Raw genomic sequence first — 25,793 nt, 5'->3', positions numbered from 1 at the left:
AAATGGTCACAGCCAACATTTGATAGGTTTGAATGATAAGCGCACTTTCCCTGCTCTGGACATGATATCTGAAGCTCTCCACTCAAATACGCTTTCTGTGGACATAGCCCTCTCTAGGTCGTCTTCAGACGAGCCCTCCATCGTCGCTTCCAGTCATCCCGGACGGTTCTCCATGCATCTGGCCAGTTCGTTGGTGCTTTGCGCTCCTGTATCTTTCTTTAGTACATCCACATGTTAATGTCGGACGTCCTCGTGACCGGTGCCCATGTGTTGGTCCCCACATCACTAACTTGCTGGCTGGCAGCTCTTGGTGTCTTTGGCTGAGTTTGATTTGACGGGGGAGGTTGGAGTTCCATACACTGGCCATGCCGTTCAGGGCCCTTCATGCAAGTGCCTTCCTCACTTTAAGATCTTGCTCCGTTGAGGTCCTTGACTTCTTTCAGAGCAGTGCCTCCTGTTGTTGTCAGAGGTGGATGCTCCAATGGGATGATATAATCAGAATTAAATAATTCTATAACGTGTACATCCAAAACTGTTGGATCGATCTCTGTAAGTGATACCTAGTTTTGTAGCTCTGATCCTATACTTTAATCTACTTTACAGGATGAAATGTGTAGACACAAAACAACAACAACAATATTACGAACACACACCTGAGCAAACAGGTAGCTAAGAGAGGCAGAATCCAGTAAGGGTGTTCCTTCTGGTGTCTTCTGTGGACTGACTCTTAGCTTACTAATGCAGTGTCTCCACACTGGAGACTCACCGGCTGTGGTGCCATGCCAGTTGGCAAAGTAGAACCTGATAGGAGAGAGACAGAAGACCAGTCAGAAAGTGTGTGTGTGTGTGTGTGTGTGTGTGTGTGTGTGTGTGTGTGTGTGTGTGTGTGTGTGTGTGTATGTGTGTGTGTGTGTGTGTGTGGACACTTGATTTGGAAATGTAAATGTGTATGTTTTCTCATGCCAATAAAGCTCCATCGAATTTAATTGAGTGAGTGAGTGAGTTGAAAAGTTATGAGAAGAGAGGATGAAGGGACAATACATTTATTTATGTAAAATAAATGTCCCTAATGTACTGTATAGTGTAACAACCACATAATTTACATTGGCCATTGTGAAACCATTTAAATACTAATTTGCCACACTATACCGGCCTTGCATTCTCCTATAACTGTGGTCTTGTCTCTGCCTAGACTAGAAGAAAAGTTCTGACGGAACACACACATACATTGATGCACACACACATACGGTGCTCACAGCCGCACGCGGAGCAGCCCCGCCTCTCACTCAGCTCTAGAATGTTGATTCAGTCAGCTCAGTGCTCAGTGACATCTCCACTCCATGCCAAGCCAATGAGTAAACTATCTCCATTCTCCAGTCCACGCTACATACCGTCAGCTCACAAAGCACTAAGGCTGGACATTCACGAGACCATATGGCCTTTACTGGTGTTAATCTTTTGAATATGCAACATACCCTCCTACAATTTTTTAAAAATGTTTCTACATTTTTAATCCCATTAGTGAGGATGGGAATTTCAGACGTTAAAACCACTTTGGATGTAATGGGTAGCAGGCGGTCTTGTACACTCGTAGTCCTGTAAAATTGGGCTGTTGGCTGCACCACATTTGTCATCAATAATGTACAGCAAACTATATTATCCGTGGTGCATGCATAGACATAAACACCACAATGCTGACCATTATTCAAGTTACAACCCAAGAACAACGAAGCCAAGCATACAAAGGACTATAATTAAGTATTATGGTTTAGGACTGAGTGAGAGGACATTCCACTCATCTCACCTCATGCGATAGTGCAGCTTGATGCTGGTCTCGTCTGTGATCTTGAACTCGTGGTTGGGTGGGTACCATAGGCGAGTGGTCTCATCATACAGAGCAAACAGGTTATGGCACAGCGGAGAGATTTCTGGAAAAACAGAGGAAAGGCAGAGTAAATGAAGAGAATATCAAATTATCAATATTGAGAACAAGAAAATATTCTTTCTTGCGTTTCATGTTTTATTTTTAGGTGGGCCACTACAGCATGTTTTACAAGTCTAGGAGAAAAGAAAAAACATACAGTAGAGTGAGTCTAATGGTTTGGTCTAGCTATTGATTAGATTATGACTAAGTTATTACTGTATGTGTGCAGGTTGTGGGGTGGAAAAGGCAACAAAAATCACAATGGGCCTCATTCATAAATCGTGTGCTGTGGTGGCGAAAATGCATATAAACACTATGGTATTGATTAATTTAATGTAGCCTACTAGTAGATGATACTTAACACTATAATTAATTACCACCTGTTTTTCAAACTGTGTGAGTTAACTATAGAATAGAGTCCATTTAAGGAATGACCATCTCTTGTTACTCCTGAAACTCTGTACACTGCTGAAAGTATAAAATATGTGTGGGACATGTGTGTGGGGAGTGCTGGGGGAAGCTCTGGAGGGAGACACTAGTCTCTCTCCGGTGTGATGACATATACAATAAAAGAATGGAGTTCGAATCCTGATGGTTGAGTCCTGCTTCTTCCTGATGTTGTTTACTTACTAATAGTAATATCAAAAGCTGCCAGAACAGTGCCGAAATGGAAAGCGAAACATTCACATTCTTCTATTGAGTTTCACTTTCATTCTGTGTTTGTTTATGACCGAAGGTATCGTTTCATGACATCATGCAGATAGTGGCATTACAGCCCAGCAACACCAGTAGCACTGCATTGCGCATTGCGTCACCATCACCGATGTTGTCATTTTGACGTTTGACCTGCTCCACACAGGTAGTACTAATGTAGTACTAGTAGTGTGCTTTTCTTTTTGTGTCCACCAGCCAGGCGATAGCATGGTGAAGACTATGTTTTCACCACTGAAAGTGTGTGTGTCCGTCCTTCCATCTGTTCCCAGCTCATCTCCGGCACCGTTGGCCCGGCTGCTACGAAACTGTGCACACAGCTGGATGCCAATTCCGAACCTCTGCCCCAAATTTTCCAGAACGGCCTGTTATAGCGCAACCATGAAGCAGATTTTCGCAAAACACATTTTTTTATATTACTCCTACAGATTTTATCCAGACATCACGCAAATCGGTACACACTATATCTAGTCATGTGATCAACACGGATCTGTCCGATTCTCCATATTCCATCCCGATTGGAAGATTGGCTTCCAGTTTGCAGGATTGGTCCATTTTTAACAAAATGCCTCAAATCATGAACGCAGCAGCATGCAATTTACGTGATATTTTGCACGCACATTCCTACTAGGCCAAGGAATAAATCCCACCATTTTCACACTGGTCTGTTATAGCGCCACCATCAGATGGATATTTGCAACACATTTTTGCCATCAAAGGCACCCTTTTCACATTGGCCTATTAGAGCGCCACCACAATAATTTACCTGAAGGAGACCTGTGCTCCGAGGAGCACTTTTCTAGTTTAATCTGAGAGCATTAGAGGAGGCACAATATCCATAGATTATGCATATGTACAAGCTAAAGATTAATTTGTCCACATCCGTGCTGCTGCTAGTGTTTTTTTGTTTTGTTTTTTTAAGATATTTTTTGGGATTGGAAACAGGGAGAGAGAGAGAGAGCGAGAGAGAGAGAGAGAGAGAGAGAGACATGCAGCAAAGGCCATAATTGTGGCATCTGTGGCATCTGCGTTTGGATCAAAAATGTAACCTTGCGAGGGTGGGTTTTTCGCTTGAACGCAGACATCGAATCCAATGCTATTTTGACGCAACGTTAGCAGTGGAGAAACTTTCAATGATTACAATGGGAAATTGGGAATGTTCCTTGGCCGATCGTTGATTCTGACATAATGCAATGCAACACTCGATGGCCCCAGTAGAGTCTGTTAGCTGATCTACTTTTGAAGGGACAGGTATACGTACAGACAGACCATGTTACAGTCAAAACAGTCCATGCATTTATTGGTGAAATTTGGTGGTACTGCCAGTACCAGGTGTGCCAGTTACAGACCACTGTAGAGGCAATGACAATAGAAGGCATGGAAGAATTATGAATTGTTGCATTTTGGGACTCTTAACCTAACATGATTCATGCAAAGAGCCACAATAGTTTATTTTTTTGCAGTTTGATTTGCTAAAGATTTACTCCTGTGATTTGCCTGTGGGTCAAGTACTGTGTGAGTAAGCTCTCATCTCCCTTCCTGTCACTCTTCCTGTGTTGCTTTCTCTTTTTCTCACATACACACCCTTTCCCTATTTCTGCACTTGTCTGGTCTAGTATATCGTTCTACAATTCTGGACCAATTTCCGGAATTTCCTCTGGTCGGAAAGAGTGAGAGAGTGCGCGTGTGTGTGTGCGCTCGTGCGTGTGTGCTCGTGTGTGTTTTTATTCTTCATTCTAATCTTTAAGTCAGGCCAGAGGCCATACAGTCATGTTTCCATGTCAACAAAGCTACTGCTACTTGTCATATACGAGTCATATATTATGTGTGACCTTCCCTATCTTTCCAACTTCCCACAAACTCATTTCATTTTCACACACCCAGAGCCAGAGACATTTAGTGTCACATAACATAACCAACTAAAAAGAATAATCTATTTTCAAAACGTCCAGACCAATGGAAAACAAACAATGATTATCACTTAGATTTTAAAAGCTCAACTGAATAAGTTCTTACTGTATTCCATTAGTGGACAGATTCACGCGCAAGGACAGGCATAATTTGCAACGCAAACAGAAAGACAATGAAACAACAACAAAGAAAGAAACAGACGTCTGAAGGGACAGCTAGATGGATGGAGAAGGATCAAACAAGCAGGCAATTAATTAGGGAAACAGACACGACAGACAAGCATGCAGATACTGTAGTAATGGCAGCAGATAGATGGGGCAAAGACATTTAACCGCATAATATCCTCTTTATACACGTGACCTTGCTTTAAAAGCCCTCACAACACACAGGTAACTAATCAATATCAGGTCACATTCCACGGTTGCCAGAGCTAGGGCTATTCTCCATATTCAGACCGCAGCCATCTTGCCAGCAAGGTGATACCTAGGTGACACTTCCCATAGAGAGCCCATTCATCCAAACAGAAAAGTCCTCTCTAATTATATTAAACACCGTAAAAATCACCAACATTGCAGCTGTAGGGAAAGCTTGAATTATCCTCTTTCAATCTGTAAAGTTTTTGTTTAATAAAAATCCACCGTCGACATTTTATGAGCTACTTCCTGTCAAGAAATTCCTTGCAGATGATTTTCTTCTAAGTTTCAGAGTATGGAAGCGCTCGTTATCAGTAAAGCAACCTCCTGCTGCCTCCTGCATTATGTGCACATTCAAAACAGGTGGTACGCATGGGCCATTGAGTGATAGTCAACGAGCACTTCCAAACTCCAGCACTTGAACAGAACCTAGTACTAAAGGAAATGTTAAGATCAATGCAATGCTCAGTGCTTGTTACGTGTGCCTGTCACACACCTGACATATTTGTGAAATTTGCTTCATCAAATACGTTTCTGCCTTAACCTGGTGTCATGCTGATTATTTATCAGCATAAGCAGGCTTGAGTTATAATTAGTTGCATCCAGGTGATGTGCACCAAAAATATCTACAAGCACACAACACGTCACGGCGTGTTGAAACATTCACTCATTGAATTTGTAGTTGTAATATTAATATCACGTCGGTGATAAGTTAATGTCATGTCATTACAAACACAGTAATTAATTATAACTTTATGAACATGAACAGACATGACATGACATGATAGGAATAGTCAAGTGAACAGTAAACACGTTAATCACTTTAAATAAAGCCGCTCATTTTGGAAAACACAAAATTCTGAACATGATGGCAGCAGTTAATTGCAATACAAACAAAAAAGCACAGCAAAGTAGATTGGCATGACGGTAACTGCCTCGGACATGTCAACTAAAAATACTGAGTCTTTCATCCCTACCAGCGATACCCGTAATAAATAATACCAGCAACTAATTTAGGTCTAGTGCATAAGCAGGAAAGAGACTGACCACATTCCTTGGCAGCTTCAATGCAGAGGTCCTCGGCAGTGTGGCAACCTTGAAATTTCTCCAACTGTTTTTTGTCTGGGAGGTAGAAGTGGATCTCCAGGCCCCTCAGTGCAGTTGAAGAGGGGGAGGAGGACAGCTGGGCCCTCTTGCTGGACCTCCTCATCTTCCCACACAGTTGCCTAGTCAGCTCCATTATCCACAAGGTTGGCATTCAGACACTGGAAAGAAAAAAAGAGAGCATAAGACACTTATGCTCTCTGGTTGTTTTTATTCTTTGTTTGAATTATTTCCTGGGCCTGGTGTCGTCATGAAAGGGGGCGGGGCTGTGACGCTCTATTGGGTGCTGTACAGATTCCGACCGCGAGTCCCTACAGAGGATAGTGAGAGCAGCAGCCCACACCTGGCTGTTGTGGTATGATAATGAGGGGGAGGGTATGATTTTGGAACGTCACTGCTGTTTTTTGATTGGCACTTTTCACTCTCAAGGTTTCAACCTCCAGGAAGAAACCCTAAAATACAAAGGGAAGACATCATTGCGCATAACAACCACACCAAGGGATCTAATTAAGTACTGTGACCTCATAGACACATGAAAAACTGAAAAATACGATTGAGGCACCCCATCTTTAACTGTAAACTCAGCCAGCTTGGATCCTGCTCGATTTTAACAGAAGTTCAGTGGGACATTAACCAAGAATTTGACTTTCTGACCAACAAACAAATACGGCGGCCGCCCACTGATCAATACGTTTATGTTACCCAAAATACACAAGAGTCCTCTAATCACCCTATGGCCAGCCACAAGACATTAACTCATTCACTGCATGGTTTTACATCTTTTTTCCAAAGCTCACAGCGCCAATCAATCATGTGTTTTGTAAGTTTGATGAACACACCATTTTTTGTAAATACCTACCCTCTATGAAGCATAGGACAAGTCAGCCTATATAAATAACATAACATAGCAGAGGTGGCGGATGTTTTCCATTCCCTTGCAAGTTTCATGACACCACTGCAGTTTTAGTCAGCTCTACATAAAAACATTTTATATTTTCCCTCTGCCAATATGATGCCTTTTTTCCAATCATTAGGCTACCGTTTACAGTATTACTTTGGCATGACACACACACACACACACACACACACACACACACACACACACACACACACACACACACACACACACACACACACACACACACACACACACACACACACACACACACACACACACACACAGGTTTTCAGATAAAAATAAATAAAAATAAAACAGCAAATGATTGTTGAAATCAGTATATGCAATGAAATCTTGAGAAATGGATCAAGGTGGAAGTGCTGCATAACGAAAGTACTACTACTCATGGGTGACAAATTACCAGCTGTCAGCTGAAAAGCACCGAACGTCTCATGCCCCTTTAAATGATTCTCTGATTGGAAAGTAGTGGTGTTCTATTCTATCTTTTCTGTTGTGGTGGCAGGAAATGCAATTTTGTGTTGTCCTTTTGAATGACTTCTAGCATCCCCATTTTCATTTTCATCCATCAGTTTTCAAAAACAGTTAATATAGCTGATCTACAAGTTCGCCACACGTCGCTGCCCTGACATAGTGATGTAGATTGGCCCGACATAATTATTGCATAATGGTCTGATCGCAATTATTTGAGATAATCACAATTATTTTGCATGTCTGAATTGTTTCCATGGTTCTGTATAAATCAATCAATTGGTCATTACGTTATTTGTATGTTAATTATATTCCAATGTTCAATGGCAATAACACAATTGAATCATGAATCACAATTATTTCTATCACAATGAGCCTTGCAGGACACTGCCAAAGACACCAGGAGCTGCCAGCCAGCAAACTGGTGCTGTGGGAACCAACAAATGGGCACCGGTCATGAGGACGTCCCATACTAACACAGTGTTCTTTTCTTTTCGCAGAAAAGTAAGCCTGGGACCGAGGCTAATACTAACATATGTGGACGTACTCAGGAAAGATGCAGGAGTGCAAAGCACCAACGAGCTGGCCGGATGTATGGAGAACCGGGATGACTGGAAGCGACGATGGAATGCTCGTCTGAGGACGACCTAGAGAGAGAGTCGACTAAAATGTGGTGATAATTCGTGACAGTCCTAGATGTAGATCAGAGCATATAGATCAGCTATTTTCACCATTTTGGGAAATGTCTTTGGGAAATGTCTTTGGGAAATGTCATTTGGGAAATGACAGGGCAAACATTAATTCATTGCAGTTTAGTTTAGTTTCAAATATAGTTAGCATATAGTAGTTGACGACAACAACCAGCCCGATGAAAACACAATCAAATGGAAAAATAAATGAACAAAAAGAGTGAAAATCATTTATAGCATATCTGAGCCAACAGATATGTAATAGCCTATATGATTAACCCTAAATCCATACAAACTATAGGAAATTAGGAATCCCCAAAATACCTTATTGTAGGTATGCCTATGGCCCAATCACGGAGCCCATTAAGCAATCTGAGAGATTATAATGAAATGAAATGAAATGAAATGAAATCTATATTTACCCAGGGTATCTGGGCTAAGCTCAAGAACTTGTTTCCAGCCAGGCCCTGCTCATAGAACACATTTCATCGTAGTGGTTGATGCCTTGTTCAAGGGCATTTCAGCGGTGGTAATTTTAACGTGTCGGACGGCTGATTCGAACTGGCAACCTTCCGGTATCTAGACCGCGCCGCTATCCGTTCGGCCACCGCTGCCACAATGCAGTAGTCAATTTACTTTTACTTCATTTTATACCGTCCGGCGTCCGTTACATTACAAGAATCATATATTTTTTTCTTTTAAACATGATCGAAAAGGTATAGGCCATACCCATCCTTAGTTATTAATGGTTAAATATTAACAAGGAAAAAACATACATAAACAAACAATCAAACAAGAAACAAACAAGACAAAACAATAAAAACAAAAACAATTACAGAAACAACAAGAGATATGGGGTTTTATAGGATTCACTGTTAAATTAAATGTCCACATAAATGCCCTGTCAATAGGTCAAGATATGTATAGATCTACCACCAATAGTATCGGCTAATACACTTGACTATAGTGCCGATACTGTACTATCTACAAATGACGAAATTAGATTATATGGGACGTGTGTGTGTGTGTGTGTGTGTGTGTGTGTGTTAATATTATGCCAGCCAGACTAACAGTAGCATTTTGATATTAGTCGCCCGAAGCAGCAATAAGCCAAGCCAAGCAATACGTACTGTACTTGATAATAGAATTATAACTGTGGCTTGTGTGTGTACTTTATCAAACAACCAAGCAAGGACAGAACACAGTTATGAGACTGTAAGTAACAGTTGTAAAAGGTTACACACTTACCTAGCAAGCTAGCCAGACAGCTGGCGAGTTACTTCCGTTTCGTTTTGTACATTAGAAGACAGAGCTTCTCGAGCTTCACGTAAAGTCTTATGTGTTGGCCGTGTGATACTCAAAAATGTCCAAGTATCAAAAATGGTCCAAGTATCACTATACCCCCCCAAAAAATAGATGAACGACAGCTATTTCCAACCTATTTCTTGTCGTTGCATACAGTGCTACTTTGATAGCGGACGCAGTAATCTTCTAACCCTTCCTGACAAGCAACGTCCCAATTCCCGAAAACAGTGCTCAGACTGCTCTGCAACGGAGGCTCTGATTGGTGCTCACGTCCGTCAGTAAAGCTGACGTTCCCCCGCCCACACACACACACCCACACCCACACACACAGTCACACGCACACACACACACCAGCGCACTCTCTCTCTCTCTCTCTCTCTGTCTGTATGTCTGTCTGTATGTCTGTCTGTCTGTATGTCTCTGTCTGTCTGTCTGTCTGTCTGTCTGTCTGTCTGTCTGTCTGTCTGTCTGTCTGTCTGCCTGTCTGTCTGTCTGTCTGTCTGTCTGTCTCTCTGTCTGTCTCTCTCTCTCTCTCTCTGTGGGTGGGGGGTGGGGGGTAGTCATACTGATGTATAGTGAAATAATGTTCAGGAATATCCTACTTGGCTTATATAATTCATGTGAAGTAGGCTATTTCATTTTGATATTTCCTGTTAGTTGTGTGTAGGTGTTTACAGGAAACGGCAATTACAAATTCCTTTGGGAAACCCCTGTCAAAAAATACCTGTTTGACAGTTACATAGCCATGGGCCACAATGATGGTTGTGGAATTTGTGGGTCAGCCTGCAGGTGTTGTTGTTGAGCAATGCTGTCTCAAATCATAAGGCAGTCTGTATCTGTTTACATAATTACCGTGGAAAATCCACCTGTTCCAGAAGAAGTCTCACACAATTTAAAGCCAGGCAAGGCAAACAAAACATTTTTGAGACCGACTGCATCTGAGACAGAGGCCACATAGATGATAGAGGCATCGGTGCGTCACCGTGACCCGACGGAAATTATGTATATATTCTACTGGAAAAACCTTTTTTTTGTGTGTGTTCATGTCAATTTTGCTTATTGGATTAAAACCATAACCCCTTTTGGACTGAATTAATTTCTAATGATGAAAAAAAAATATTTCTTTGTGTTTCTCAGTTTCTCAATCAAATGCTATATTAAGTTGAGATACTCAATTAGAGTATTAGCACAAACAATAGATATACATTTTGGTATGTGCCAAATTTGGCACAGTAGGCTATTAGGGTTATATTAGGTTGTTATAAAAACAAATGGGATTAGCCTACTCCGAGGATAGAAGTAGCCTATAGGGTTCTTGTATTAAATTGAAGGACGGGACAAATTGGAAATTGTCCGTTTTAAAAAGAGGAAGTTAAAAAACGAATTAACATAAAGGGACTTCCCATCCTTATCCTATATGCCTTCCATTCCAAGATGTATGACAATTGACAGACATGCATTTCCCAAGAAGAGGTCAGCTATAGGAAATTACTAAATTAGAGGGTTTGTTAATAATTTAGGACCATCATCTTCTCTGTTTTGTTCAAAGCTTAATCTGCTTTCATTTTAGCCCGGTTGTATAACCTTAGGCTATTGATATTAATCTCTAATTTGAATATAGGCCTACATTATCTTGATATTAAACATGTAGGCCTATAACAAGGTGGGAGGTTGAATAGTGGTGTTGTCACGTGCCCATATAGGTCCAGATGCACAGGAATACTGGATAACTCTTTAGACCAACTCAGCCACATGGCTCACATGCTAATGCCTTACTCTTGACTATGATGAAAGGGAACCAGGTGAAAGAATTCAGAATGTGCAGATCTGCTATTTTCAAAAGCTGTGTTTCTATTGTGGCCTATGTTTGAAAACATGTGAAATGGGACAAAAAAACATTGTCCAATTTGTCCCATCTCAGGCATTAAATTAATATTGTATATAGAATAATATAATAACAGTATTGAAACTAATAATAGGGTTGTGATTTTTGAGCAGTGCCTCCGCTCTGTCTGTCCCTGTGTCTGTATGTATGTCCAAGCACGGAAAGCTGCACCACCTAAAGTGGCAGTACAGTATAGAGAGCACAATGCACTACAATACAGTATACAGACCACAGTACAGTACAGCTACAACAATGAATCTATAGTTCACACAGCCTGATTTTTTGAGTGGTGCAACCACTCCCTTACGGAGCTATGTGTATGGGTGGGTGGGTGGCTGGGTGCCTGGGTATGAGCACGAAAATAGCATGGTTGTTTTTGTTTACTCAAGTGCCTGGAAAAAAGCTATTGTAACCCATTTTTAAGGCTGGGGACCAAACAAATGTGGCTAACTATAGACCAATTAGCATTCTACCTGTTGTGTCCAAAGTGGCAGAGTAATGGGTGGCCCAACAACTAACCGCTCATTTGAACTCAGACCACAATCCTCTGCACCCACTGCAGTTCGGTTTTCACTGTTACTGTTACTTTTTGGAAAGTGTAAAGTCAAAGTTAGATGCAGGTGGCATATAGTGGGTGCTGTAAGCCGTATTTCTGGACCTTAAAAAGGCCTTTGATACGGTGAAACATCAGGTACTCTTGTCAAAGCTCTCTTTATTTAACTTTTCTATTGAAGCAGTCAAATTGAGGAGTTCATATTTAACAAACAGGAACCAAAGCGTTCGTATTGGTAACACTCAGTCATCATATCTCAACTGCAACATTAGGGTTCCTCAGGGATCAATACTGGGACCTATTTTGTTTAGTTTATATATAAATGTTCTGCCTTCTGTTTGTCCAACTGTCTCCATACAAATGTATGCATGGATTCAGTTACCATCTGCTGCACCACCAAATAGTGATACCGGTTAAATGCTCATGACATTTGAATTGAACAGCTCAATAGAGGCAACAACAGAAGACAAAACAAAATGCATACGGTATTATCAACTGCATCATTGCGATGCAGTTAACTGGTCGCAGTTAACTATGGAAACCTTGCGGTTTATACATGGGGAAAGCCCCCATATATTGTGGCCACGTCTCGTGACATCACTATGACATAGGTCTCATGACATCACTATGACATCATCAGGGATGATAATAAATCAGGGGTCATATCATATAGTAAATGCAACCTGCTGTCGCAAATAAGCCCATATATGGAGATCCCTGATGTCATCAATATTAGTATATGGATATATGTCAGAACCTGTTCTGACATTCCATATGTTGATCCTTCCCCATCCATCCTTCCCCTTTGACTGATACCTGTCCATTTAAACTCTAGACGGGCCTGCCCCAAAGTTATTTGTGCAGCCGCGCCCGGCAGCCGGCGAAAACTAGAGTTCTCAACAGGCCACGAAAATTAAGGCCCGGCCCTACCTGGGCCCTCATCAAACCCTGTACACCCTGCCACCGCTGCCACCCTTAGATCTCCATATATGCTGACCTATTCCATATGTTGATCTGACCATACTGCCCATGCCAACAGAAACAAACTTTTCAGTATTTCCCATATTGCTTCCAAGATCATCGGACTCCCTACACCCACACTTTCTGATGTGAACAATTAAGGCCATCACACGGTTAGCACTTTCAATATCAAATGACACTGATCATCCTCTGTATCGCTTTTTTAACCTCATGCCATCTGGACAAAGATACCTTGCCATGGAAAAAGCAGGAGTTTTGTCCCCTGAGCCATCGCGGCATTAAACAAACTGCCCCGCCAATAGGGTGGTTCTGTATACCGTGTACATGTATGATATTCGTATACTGTAGTTACTAGTAGGCCTACATGCAGTACACACACACACAAGCCATGATTTGATTTTGGTTAAAGAAACTTACATAACGTAATATAACTTAAACCCAGGATCCATGGTGTATTGGAATTTAACAACACTTTTAACTAGCCTAGTCCTGGTCAATTCATATATTGTGCTATTTTTCATACCTAACAAATTCCAAATTCCCAAATTATGTTTTACAAGTAGCCTATAGGCCTACAGTAATAGTGCAATGAATGTAATAAATGTTGCATTTTTACACTTGTCTTTACATAAACTAAATGGAAAGCAAAAGCACAGCACATTAGTAGATTTTGAATCTTACCCATAACAATATCAACCTATTCATTATTGAGGTTTCTGCAAGTATTATACAAAATTATACAGAGGCATTCAACATCCATGCAGTCCACAACATGCATCTCCAACACTGTGGCACAGTGTGGAAGCTCCCTCTGTTGACAACAGTAAGGACTAGTAAGGTTTGTTTTCCAGAAACGTTTGTCTATATAGTATGGACAGAAATAAATACAATGGTACACACAATGGATATATCGTATCACCATGTCTATGTAAAACTGAATCAATTAACTATCAATAAACCCATTTTATAAAATGCATGAGCATCAAAATTAACCCATTTGAGTAACATCTTAAAAATGTGGATAAAGAAGCTTCAAGGAATAAATAGCTTCCTACAACTGTTTTTTCATAAATGTTAGGCCTATGTTATGGTAGTGTTATATATACAATATATATACACAATAAAGCAGTATCAAAGATATATCTATTATAGTGTCAATTTTCACTTCCATTTTACCAATGATTGTGTGTGTTCTAGGAATAATATAAACAAAGACAGAAGTGTTTTTCTTTATTTTATCTCTTTTTTGATACACAGGATGTTCCACTGTTTAGGGCTAAATATTTCCAATGTAATTTAATGTAATATGCAGTCAAACGTTTCTTAGCTCAATGTGTCCTCTAGTAACAGTACCGTACCTTGACGTTTGATTTGTAAAGTGCCGGGGTGATTCAACTTAATTGATGATCCATTGTTCTAGTGTCAAGGTGGCAGCCATCCTTCAGTTATCACAGTACTGTACCTTCTATTGGGACAGCATCAGCACCGTGATAACTGAACCAGGGGAGCCATTAAAATCTAGCAGCCCATTCCTCCTCTCTGTCTTGTGTTGTTGACATGTGGCATCCATCCAGTCATCCGTCTGCTTTTCTCTCTGTCCATCCCTCTGCTGAATGTTTTCTGTTGTTATTCTCACCAGCATGTGTATGTTTATGTAAGTATCCAAATGTAGTGTAGCAAATAATACAATACACTAATCTCCACACTATAATCATGTAAGGTTAACAATATTTGACATGAAAGTTAATATGTAATATATTACTTTTGTTTAAGTAACTTTCCTAACATTGGTTACCAACAAGGTGGACTTTGCCCTGGAACAGGGGATTCAGACCTCAAAGAATGGATAAAACACTGTGGACCAATCAAATGCTACCTAAGACAGGAAAAGTACATGTGGACATCCAAAATATTTCATATTTTCAAAGGAAAGCCTGAAGAAGAAAGAAAAAACGGAATAAACAAAAAGGTACACACCTTGCCCTAAGTGATTAATAATAGTAAGGAATAACTGTAAATTCAAGAAAGGATGTGATGACTCCGAACTTAAAGTCCGAAGCACCAACTCAAAAGTCTGGATTAAAGGGTTTTGTTTAAACTCTATAGGCTAATATGTGCAGTCAGTGCAGTGAGGGGACCTGTGTCGTTGACCCTGTAGCAGCAGGTTAGATTAGCAAGGAATAAGAATAATGATGTACCGCAATATAGACATCATTATTCTTATTCTAGCGATATGATGAAATAATGTGAATAACATAAGGAATGGTGGAAATCAGAAGGATATGACTTGCGGTAAGGAAAATGACAAAAGCCTAAGCATAATTAATTAATTATGTAAAGTTCAATGGCAAACCTCTGCTCTAATGTGCACTTACTTTATGGGCAGCAATCGTGAGAAAATAGAAAATAGATGACCCCCACACACACACACACACACACACACACACACACACACACACACACACACACACACACACACACACACACACACACAGTTACAGTTTTATACAGAACAAGCAGCATTTTAAAAAAAATGCTGACAAAACAATGTATGGTCATGCAAAGATGTGTTTTCCGCCCTTGTAGAAGCTCCATATAATTCATACCAACCACAGCACTGAGTGATGTCAGACTTGTTATGGTTCTTTCAGGACTCCGCCTCCTCGGGGCGAGAAGCCTCTCCAGCAGTCCAGTCGCGTCGCGCTGTGAAGCAGACTCCTCCCTGAATCAGTCCGCCCTCTGCACTTGATGTAAACAACTCGATTAGCTGCTCCGAGTCCTCTGTCCCTGTCTCACACACGCACGCGCGCGCGCGCGCGCGCACACACACACACACACACACACACACACACACACACACACACACAGCCAAAACAGTACTTGCCAAAAATGTGTTGTATATCAAAAATCTGCATTATGCAATAATGTAAAACGTAAGACGAACTATTATTCATTGTCTAACAGCGCCTTAATGCCTATAATCCTATAGGTTAATAAAAGCGCCACTATTGCAAACTCCTTTATATAAATTACAAATGTAAATAACAGTATGAGCCTATACATGCATCAATGGGCATGCTCTCTCCCACAGTTTAAGTGACTGACAGCAAGCAAAACAACATGATTTAAATTCTGCATGGTGCCAAAGCTTGTTGCTGTTTTCTATAAATAAACAAAAGTTTATACAAACCAAAATCAGGCTGCTGTTCATGGCTGTACATAAAATATGCCTGCTTGTATTAAACAATGCATGCGTTATAAGAAGGCGAAATATCTGTGCAATGTTATCGTTGTATTGAATCGTATTATTGAGCAGCCAAACGTTAACGCCCAGCGTTACGCACACCCCTTTCTAGGTAAAAAACAAACAGCATGTTGTGCAACGATTCAAAAATAACACCATGTATTCTTATTTACTATAATTTACTGTTCAATATCAGACCATTTTAGCTTAACTTACCTTTAAATCTTCAGTTTAATTCCCGTGTTTACATGAATATGTTTAATGACGCAGCAAGACCACACAGACCAACGTGATTGTCGCCATTTTTTGTTGTTATTGAAATCCCCAAAGCCATGTGACAAAATTATAATGATGGAAAAAAGGCTTCCGGGTCTTCGCGCAAAACGAGTTGTGTAAAAAAAAATAGTGTTAATCGTCCAAGTTATTCGTCTGATGGAATCGTCAGGTTTCAGCTGACTGCCAGGAGGAGACACCAGGCTGTGTAGTGTGTGCGCTGCATTTGACAGCTTTGGACACTGCCGCCGCCGTATGGCTCGCAACAAGTATATTCCGATCTGTCCGCAAATGTTGCGTGGAAAGACTGCGTGCCTCGTGTTTTTGCGCCAGTAAGTGGCAGTGACCAGTCAGTGTGTGGACTGTGGATACAGACTTGCCTTGGCGTAGGAGGTTTAGCTCATCAAAATACGTGCTTCTCGCTTTGATCACAGAGCCAGGCTGTCAACAAGTGTTGGAATGTCGAATCTCACTCATTAACCAATTAATAGCCTATTATTCAGATGTTGCCTAAACAGCATCTCTTTGAACAAAACGGTATAAATATAGACTATAGTATACACATTCATGTATTTGTATCCAGTTGCTTACGTGTATGATAATATTCTACCTCTCATCATCATCTCAGAAAATACCAGGGAGGTTTCGCTGAAGTGGATTCACGAACGTTCAGGTGCCATTCAAGAAACTCTATGACCCGACCCCATACTAGTCCTCCCTCTCCCATTTTTCTAACATTAATTAATTAGGCGGCCTAGGCTATATCCATTGACTTTAGATCACCTCATTAATTTACAAACAGCCACAGGAGAATCGGATAGGCTACTTTTAAAAGTCTCCGTTTTCTTAGGTAGGCTATTGGCGGAACCCATGTAGGCATACTGGCCTGCAGTACTGTTAAAGGACTACAATAACCACACTACTCTGCGAAGTTCCTGCGCAGAACCGTCCGCATTTTTTCTGGATGATGTGTCGGGGGGGTGGAGGGGTCACAGAAAAATAGGGCGTTGTGGAAGCTCCCTCATTCATTCGCAGAGAAAACTTTTTTCCCCCTTAAAGACGTAGGCAAGTTGGTGTCCTCGACAGAGAGCTGAGAAGGGAAAAAACGTCTTTTAACTTCCATCAGAGTCAAGCTCAAGCAGTCTCTGTGGGGAGGATATAGCCAATGTTTGCAGAGAGCGATCGATCTCTGTGTAGAGGTAGAGCTCACTAGATTCCAGAGATAAGAACCAGTTGAATTGGTAAGATAAAACTAAAGTCAATCACATAATGTCGTGCATTCATTGTAAGATCTTTTATTCGTGCATGAAACTAGGGAAGGTTTGGATTAACTGTTATCTTTTCGGACAATGGGCTTTTCCACGATATGCAGTGTATAAACTGATATGCAGCAGAGCAATCGTTTTGTTTCCTATTTGTGTCACATATGCAGGCTGTTTTGGAGAATGGCCAAATTATTCCGAGCTGCTATCATGGGTCCACCAGGTTCGGGAAAGGGGACCATATCGAAAAGGATTGCACAAAGTTTTGGTCTGCAATATTTGTCCAGTGGTCATTTTCTGCGGGAGGCAATAGCTGCAAATACAGGTATGGCCTTGGTCAATAATATTGAGATACATGTGTCTGAACGTTTGTTTGCAATGCAATAGCCTAGCCTAATTTAAGTATAAAAACAAAAATAATACAAATGGCTCTATATCCCTAATAAATTCGACAAATAATGAAGAAGAAGCTGAATAATTATAATTATTACTCATTTATTTGTATTATTTGGCTTATATTCAAACTCCCGACAGCAATGCAGTTCAGGCGAGGTGAAGCTTCTGCCTGGCATAACGCCAAGACTTTAGCTTCTTTTTAAGTTTTTTTTAAACCCTGCTGTAGGCTACCCTATGGTGAGGGGACGGCCTCATTATACTGATATCCTTGTTTGCACTCCACTACGCCTATGCCCAACATAGATTATTTGAACATTGATCAAATTGATAATGACCTTGATACTACTTTCTTGCTTTCATGGGAATGGTATGTTATTGTCTGGCCACATGTCCAGCTAGATCTCACTTGATATATACACCACCAACAGTAATGAAGTTTGTGTTCATTCATGACAAGAGAGCTTAAAAAACACATGTGCAGGACTATAATTATACAGTAACCATTTAAATGTTTCCTTGCAAGATCCAGCAGCTAAAGTTTCAGTTTACAGCTTCTAAAACAATGGCCAAGATTCACTAATCCACTGCTGTGCCTGGGCTGGAATTGCATTCTGTGATTAGAATATTAGCCTATAAGATTTAGACTCATATGTATTTTATCGATTCTGACATGTCAGAGTTAATGAAATACATCTACGAGAGTCTAAATCTTAGGCTAATTACTAGAATATCACAAAATAGCACAGCAGAATATTGTACACTGTTTAGTTGGTGAGTTTATGTTGGTTTATGCCTAAAGCCCAAACCGCACCAATGATTCGCCATGCAACTACTTGCAACCTTTATCCCCAATGGCAGTTGCAAGGAGTTGTGCATGCGGTTGACCTTAAAACTGTTTTGTTGCAAGGAGTTGTGACTAATTGCAAGGAGTTGCGACTGGTGCTGTTTGGGCATAGAGTGGGTACTTATTGTTATTTATTATTAACTATAATAATAACTATAATAATATAGCTGCAAGCAGCGATAAGGAGGGACCAAGAAAGAAGACGATACGCAATAAGAACAATATGCACAAATTAGACTCCACGTTGTGGTCCAAGGGCAAGAGCTCTACTGACTGAGCTACACAGAGACAATCAGTTACTGCATTGTAAACAGCAAAATCATGCAGTGTTTTTGATAACAATTATGTGTGTCCTTGTTTATGGGATCATTGTCCATTTACTACAGTGTGTTCGATGTTCATGTTTTCACGTACAAACTTCTCTTCAACCGGGATTTCAGATAATGGTCCATAGATTGTGTGTAGGACGTTTCACGCAAATTTCTCAAATATCCAGGCAGGAAATCAGGTATAAGCATTTTTCAAACTGCTCAAAATGGCGGTAAATCTGAGGGCGGAGCTTACTTGTCGACTTGTATACTACTATACTGTAAAGTGACATAAGCATATGACGCTGCATGTATGTATTATAGGCAGAAGAAAAATGTACTACGATTTTTTTTGTCCGTATAGGTCCAAAGTTCACGTGTAGACGTTTTTGTGCATTTTGATCAAAGATCCTGGGAGGAGATACATTTGAACTGTTTTTCATATAATTCAAAATGGCGGGTGATCTAAAGGTCAGATGTCAAAAGTCAGAACAAGAAAGTTGTTCGGCATGAGGAGACACATATGTGTATCAAAGTGTCATTGCCAACGGTTCATGAGCTATGCACGTTCAAAGTTTGCATTTTCAATTCAGTGCTATAGCGCCACCCTTTGGCCAATGGTCATGGGCTTTGCATAGTCACCGTTTGTCATGGCCCTCTACCATGTTGCCACGTTTCACGAAAACCGACTGCCAGAACAGCTATTTTTGGCAGGAGAAGAAAAAAACAATAATGTTTTGGAAGATGCCGGTAAGTTATAATAATAAAGTCGGTCATAGTTATTGGTGTTAAGTTTTCTTCTCTTTTGCTTTTCAAGTCGTTAGGGAGGGACACCGGTCATTAACCAGTCTCTCCTTTTGTTTATTGCATTTCTTTGGCTGATGTGCATTCTTCGTGTCAAAAGCAAATGGCCGAATGGACATTTGTACGCTCTGTGTTACAAACAAATACGTTAATGATGTAGTAGTCTATCCGAGGCAAGCGGGGACATGCAGAGAATGTTAGAGAGGCAGGGGCTGAAAATCCCTAAAAGGGCACTTTTGGCAAATATAGATCTACAAGCTCACAACATGGCGTGTCACAGGCGAGTAAAAAGGCAGGGGCTCAAACCCCCTTTGATGTCTGTGTGCAGTCTGTGCACAGGCAGGGGCTCAAGCTTCCTTTGGTGTCTATGTGTGCATGTGCCTGGGGGCAAGTATTTATTGTCTTTCTTCATCTGTCTACCAGAGGCAGGTCTAACGGTGAAAAATTATGTGCAGCGAGGCCTGTTGGTGCCGGACCATGTCATGACTAGACTCATGCTGCCCAGACTGGAACAGCTGACTAACATGAGTTTCCTTCTGGATGGTAAGAACCAAACCTCCATTCATTCTCACTGGACTATTGCAAATGAAAACAAATGAATACAAAATGTAATACCGTATATTTTTTATTGTAGTATTTACTACTTGACAGGAAAGTGAAAGGGGCCAAACAGTACAGACAATAGTGGGAATGAAAGATTTTAATAGATTTTCTTTTTAAAGTAATGTACTGTACAGTACAGTACACACCCAGGCTGGTCAAGCCACTTTGAATGACTCAGTCATTTGATGAATCACCATCTTATTTTAATCTCCTTTCATTTTTTTCATATTAATAATGTTATTTTCAGGACCATTACTGTCGAACAGTAGACCATTGGATTATGTTGAGTATAATGGCCACTTATGGCCACAAAGTGCATAAAGAAAACTACTCCAGCATGGTCTTTATCTCCCTTTCACAGTGCCACATGCACATTGAATTACTGAGCAAAGTGAATAGGTTGACCTCAATATCTTCCATAATGCCGTCCCATATAATGAACTATCTGCTTACCTGGTGCAGGAAGGGATTCTTCAATAGGCATCTGCATGCTTTCAACCGTTACATCATATTAATTATTTAGAGTATAGACTGGTGATGTAATAAGAATAAAAACAACTCACTACTACTTTGATATTGTTCAAAAGAACTGTATATACTTTAAAGTAAATGTTAAACAGCATGTCGTCCATCATTCATATGAACTATGGATGATCCAGTCTGAAAAGTGCTAATATTTTGAGACCTGTATACTTCTACTGTACGATGCATTAAAACGGTCATCAATTTGTGCTGCTATTAATCATTTTGCAAGGCCAGGAGATATACTGCTGGTTTGTGGCTTTCATAGGGGCTCTAAGTAACAATTACCACAAACGCACTGCTCTAATTTTACAAAATGTTATATTTGATCAGCCCACGGGGGAGTTCAGACAGTCCACTATGCAATGCATACAATGGTATTTTTTCTCTTACTGTAAGTCATGGGGTGTGAGAAATCCCTCCCCAATTCTGGTATACTGTACAGTAAGACAAAAACATGTAATTGCTGTGAATATATGGTTACAGTGTTGAGTTACACATAACCAGAGTGACATGGTGACCAAATTAATGTATGTCACTCTTGTAGCTGACTTAGTGACATACTAAAATATTCATAGGAGGAAAGACCACACAAACATTATCAGGTTGAACCCTTTCAAATTTGACAAATGCCAAATATTGATAGTCAGTGAAACATATCCCCACCCCCCAACCCAAGAGTCAAGGACATGCACAGTTTGCACACACATAAACAGAGTTTAACTACACACAAACACACATGTAGAGTAGAGTTCAATTCCGTTCATAATTGTTGTTAGATATTTAGATGTGTCATCATGACCGTAGTATAAGTGCACAAAGTGCAACCACTGTAAATAAATATATTGAAGTGTGTACAAAATTCTTCACTTTCGTCGACTCAAAACGTATATTTATTTCCATTTGAGAGTGTGACTGTGTGACAGACACACACACCGCGTGCGTGCACTTACTTTGTAACTCAGAGTATACAGATGTAACCAAATGGACGTGTCGATTAGCTGCTCCTCTGTTCCTGTCTCTCTCACACACAGCAAGCATACACAGTAAAATCCTATGATATTTCGATGTGTAAGTATACAATTACAAATGTAACCAAATTGACCTGTAAATGTCAATTTAGTTACATTTATTTTGTACAATCTCAGAGTTAAATTACCTAGTACCTACTCCTCCCTTTGCTGTCCGTAGGTTTTCCTCGGACCCTAAGCCAGGCCCGGGCCCTGAACACTGTGTGTGATTTGGATCTGGTCATCAGCCTCAATATCCCCTTTGAAACCCTAAAGGATCGACTGAGTGACCGCTGGGTCCACCCAGCTAGTGGAAGGGTCTATAACATGGGATTCAACCCTCCCAGAGTCACGGTCTGGACATTCTGAAAGCATGATTTAATAATGCTAGCTATGTAGGATTATAGCCTCTTATTTATCCAACAAATGACTTGATAGCATAACATTATCAGGGAAACCAATGAGTACCAAATATTAATTCCCATCTTCCTAGGAATTTCAGCTTTTATGAGGTTCCCAGGAGATTGGAGAGTGACAGGAAAGATAGTTTTTTTTTGTGTGTACTTTGTGATGTACTATGCTGTGTTTCATCATGTTAAGGAACCTTGCCAATGCAAAGTGTCATGTATCTTTTGTCCCTTGTTGTGTTATGTTGGACTGGGCTGTCCCCACCCCAGGGCAGGGATGATGTCACTGGCGAGCCATTGATACAGCATGATGATGACAAACCGGAGGCCCTGGTGGCCAGGCTGAGACACTACAAAGATGTGGCCAAGCCTGTAATAGACCTATACAAGTCAGTTCATAATTCTCTACCTCTTTACGAAACAACAAACAAAAGTGTGCGGTCCACTCTCTTCAGCTTTCCGGGTTTGTGTAAACGCAAAAGAGAAGACAGAAAAGTGAGGCGGCGGTGGCTCAGGGGTAGAGTTTCCGGATGGTAACCGCAAGGTCGCCAGTTCGAACCCGGGCTCCCCCAGAGTTAGTGTCGAAGTTTCCTTGAGCAAGACACTGAACCCCTAATTGCTCCTGATGTGCTGGTTGGTACCTTGCATGGTTTCCGCTGCCATCAGTGTATGAATGTGTGTGTGAATGGGTGAATGTGAAGCGCCTTGGATAAAGGCGCTATATAAATGCACCATTTACCATTTACAAATTGTGATTGGCTGGAATGACATTTGTGATTATTTGATTGGTTGAGCACGAAATGTGATGTATGATGATAAGAGTGCCCCTCACTTCACACGGGTGTGATTTTTATATGAAAGGGAAACTATCATGCTTTTGATGGGCATTTCATAATTTAACCAAGGATAAGGAATATTCCCCTTTCTGTTTCTGCCTTTCTCTGTTTCTACACTTCCCATGGAGTATTTTGTGTGCGATCATCGGCCTGTCACACCCACATGGTTTATGGCCCCATTGATGTTGATGTCAACCTTCATATTTTCTGAAGTCAAGATGATATTTTGCCATAAGCACAGTCAACAAAGACAAGGTCACAGCCATTGAGGGTAGCTGCAAAACAAAACAAAAATGTTTATAGTCATATTGCTGGGGTAAACTTAAAGAGGATCTGAGACTTCAACCAACTGACTACTTTTAAATTTAAAAAAATGGAAATATGTTGTGCCTTTTTAGCCTTTGTGAATTACCTATTTAAAATAAAATTGCCTTCTTCAAGGTAAATTTGTCTGTCAATGAAACTAGCATCCTGAATTGTTTTGTTTTATTCTCCTCTCAGGTCACATGGTATCCTGCACTCATTCTCAGGTACAGAGACAGATCGGATCTGGCCTTACATCAACTCTCTCCTCAATACCAAAATGCACACGCATTCACCAGACGCCTGCCATTCCCCAATGCCCTGAGAGCATGAAAACAAGTAACCCCTCACACCTTCCTGTGTCCTTGTGTATGTAAGGTTTTATCATTTTAACACTGGCAGCTGCATGGAGAAGCCATAGCCACTCTCAAAGGAGAGCAAAGTAACAAAGAAACAAATGGTTGGTAAAGCAATAGTTCTGTGTGGGATCAGTGGTTTTTCAGAATCAGAATTAGCAGGGATTATGTCTGCTTGAAGCACCAGATGGATGAGGCTTCAGCAAAATGCAATCCAGAACTGTCTCTGACAACTTCCTATCCATGGTATTTTATAAATTGTTTTATCAGCTCAGTACCAAAACCTTCCCAGAGGTACATAAAGTACACATATTATTTACCTTTTGTGCTGAAATACTTCTGTTGCACTAATGACTGATTTATACTTGCGTACTGTGTCACACACCCAAAATAGCCAATCTACATAAGCATGCAACAAAAGTATAAATCACCATTTTACTGCTTCAGGCTGAAGGTCTCCCCTGGCCTACAGACGCACTGTGGCAGTGGTTCTCAACTCCTATGGTTGGGTTTCCTTCCTGCTGTCTAATCAGGGACTCATTTGGACCTAGTATACCACATGCTTGCAGTTAACTACATGGTAGGATAGAAAAGTGGCAAGATTCTTCTTGTTCTCCAGGAATACATTTGAGTCACTACTATCCAGCAAACTCAGAAGCTGGATTTGATACTAATGAAGTAGAAATTTAAACACTGTTACATTCCTTCTAATGCTGTCTCTACATTTTCTCTATTTGGAATTATTTACAGTGATTCATGTTTTTATGTTGTGCAGTAGTTTTGCAGTAATTTGCAGTTCATTGTTAATCTGATTTGAAATGTTGATTGTTATGTTATGGGAAAATAGCTCACCTTTAGGGTTCTGACACATGAAGGAGTCATGTTAAGACATTTTATAGCATTTGCATGTTCCAAGTCAAATTCTCCTCACTTTACTTCAATTATACTCTTGGGCAAATTCACCAGCTAAACACGAATCAATGTTCTTTTTAGTTTTAATGTTGAGTTTATGAAGCCACCAACAGCAGCATAATCAAGATGTTTTTTTTGTTTTTGCTTTTTGTTTTGCATTTAAGGTATTTTCAACATGAAAGAACTCAAAAACAAAACAACAGTCAGCTGTTAAACATTTATTTTCAGATTGTTGTTAATCTCGTAGGAGAGATAAAGCAATATACTGTTTTTTGTTTTGTACTATGAGCAGGGATTTTATGTCATTGATGAATTATAGTATCAAATATAAATAAAAGTGACCAAAGATTATGGAATAAAATTGACCTGGCTTTCCTATGTGAAATATAATGACAGATTGTTTTGTTTGTTGTATTAAGTGACGATATACAGTATGTTTCAGAGCATTTAGCCTTCAAGATAAATGTGGATTCACAACAGGGATAATTTTGTAAGTTGCTCTGGATAAGAGTTTTTGCTAAATGCCTAAAATGTAATCGGTATGTAACATAGGGAATAAAAGTGACATTGATTGTTGGTTGTAGTTGTTGATGAATCTTCATTTAATGGAAATGCATCCTGGTTTTCACACATGAAGATAAATGTCAAGCCCAGGTGTCTGTGTTACTCCTCACAACAAATAAAGTACTCCACCCCAGTACTTCAGTAAAAAGTATACATACTTACGTCAAATATGATTCAACTGCAAGTGAAAGTTGGTCAGTCAAATTTGTACCCGGAAAGTAGGTCTACTGCTTAACAAAAATGTACTTACGTACAGTATTCAAAAGAAGTACATGCTTTTAAACAT

General features: G+C 40.3%; 2 protein-coding genes across 3 annotated transcripts in view; one reads left to right on the top strand and one right to left on the bottom strand.

Annotated features, from left to right (window-relative positions):
* jak1 (Janus kinase 1) overlaps nt 1-9,685 on the bottom strand; it is a 42,428-nt gene extending 32,743 nt beyond the window's left edge. For both annotated transcript variants that reach the window (XM_079504938.1, XM_079504939.1), the window contains exons 1-4: nt 9,388-9,685; nt 6,007-6,224; nt 1,805-1,928; nt 654-801 (exon numbers count right to left, since the gene is read on the bottom strand). In XM_079504938.1, coding sequence (XP_079361064.1) covers nt 654-801; nt 1,805-1,928; nt 6,007-6,217 — 483 coding nt within the window. In that variant the 5' untranslated portion in view covers nt 6,218-6,224; nt 9,388-9,685. The remainder of the gene's footprint in view (nt 1-653; nt 802-1,804; nt 1,929-6,006; nt 6,225-9,387) is intronic.
* A 7,696-nt stretch (nt 9,686-17,381) lies between these two features.
* Nucleotides 17,382-25,519, top strand: ak4 (adenylate kinase 4). The gene is made up of 6 exons (XM_079505958.1): nt 17,382-17,621; nt 17,813-17,967; nt 20,418-20,537; nt 22,311-22,483; nt 22,807-22,925; nt 23,874-25,519. The coding sequence occupies exons 2-6, from the start codon at nt 17,826-17,828 to the stop codon at nt 23,998-24,000; spliced, it is 681 nt and encodes a 226-aa protein (XP_079362084.1). The 5' UTR covers nt 17,382-17,621; nt 17,813-17,825; the 3' UTR covers nt 24,001-25,519.
* Nucleotides 25,520-25,793: the final 274 nt, after the last annotated feature.

Source organism: Electrona antarctica (genome assembly GCF_951216825.1).
Source record: "Electrona antarctica genome assembly, chromosome: 7".
NCBI lineage: Eukaryota > Metazoa > Chordata > Actinopteri > Myctophiformes > Myctophidae > Electrona > Electrona antarctica.
This window is presented reverse-complemented; position numbering and strand designations above follow the sequence as displayed.

Excerpts from the sequence above, each read along its gene's own strand:
- ak4 (XM_079505958.1), top strand. The coding sequence starts at position 17,826 with ATGGCCAAATTATTCCGAGCTGCTATCATGGGTCCACCAGGTTCGGGA. Across the intron at positions 17,968-20,417 it reads GGCAATAGCTGCAAATACAG|AGGCAGGTCTAACGGTGAAA; the intron begins GTATGGCCTTGG and ends TCTGTCTACCAG. Across the intron at positions 22,484-22,806 it reads TCAACCCTCCCAGAGTCACG|GGCAGGGATGATGTCACTGG; the intron begins GTCTGGACATTC and ends TCCCCACCCCAG.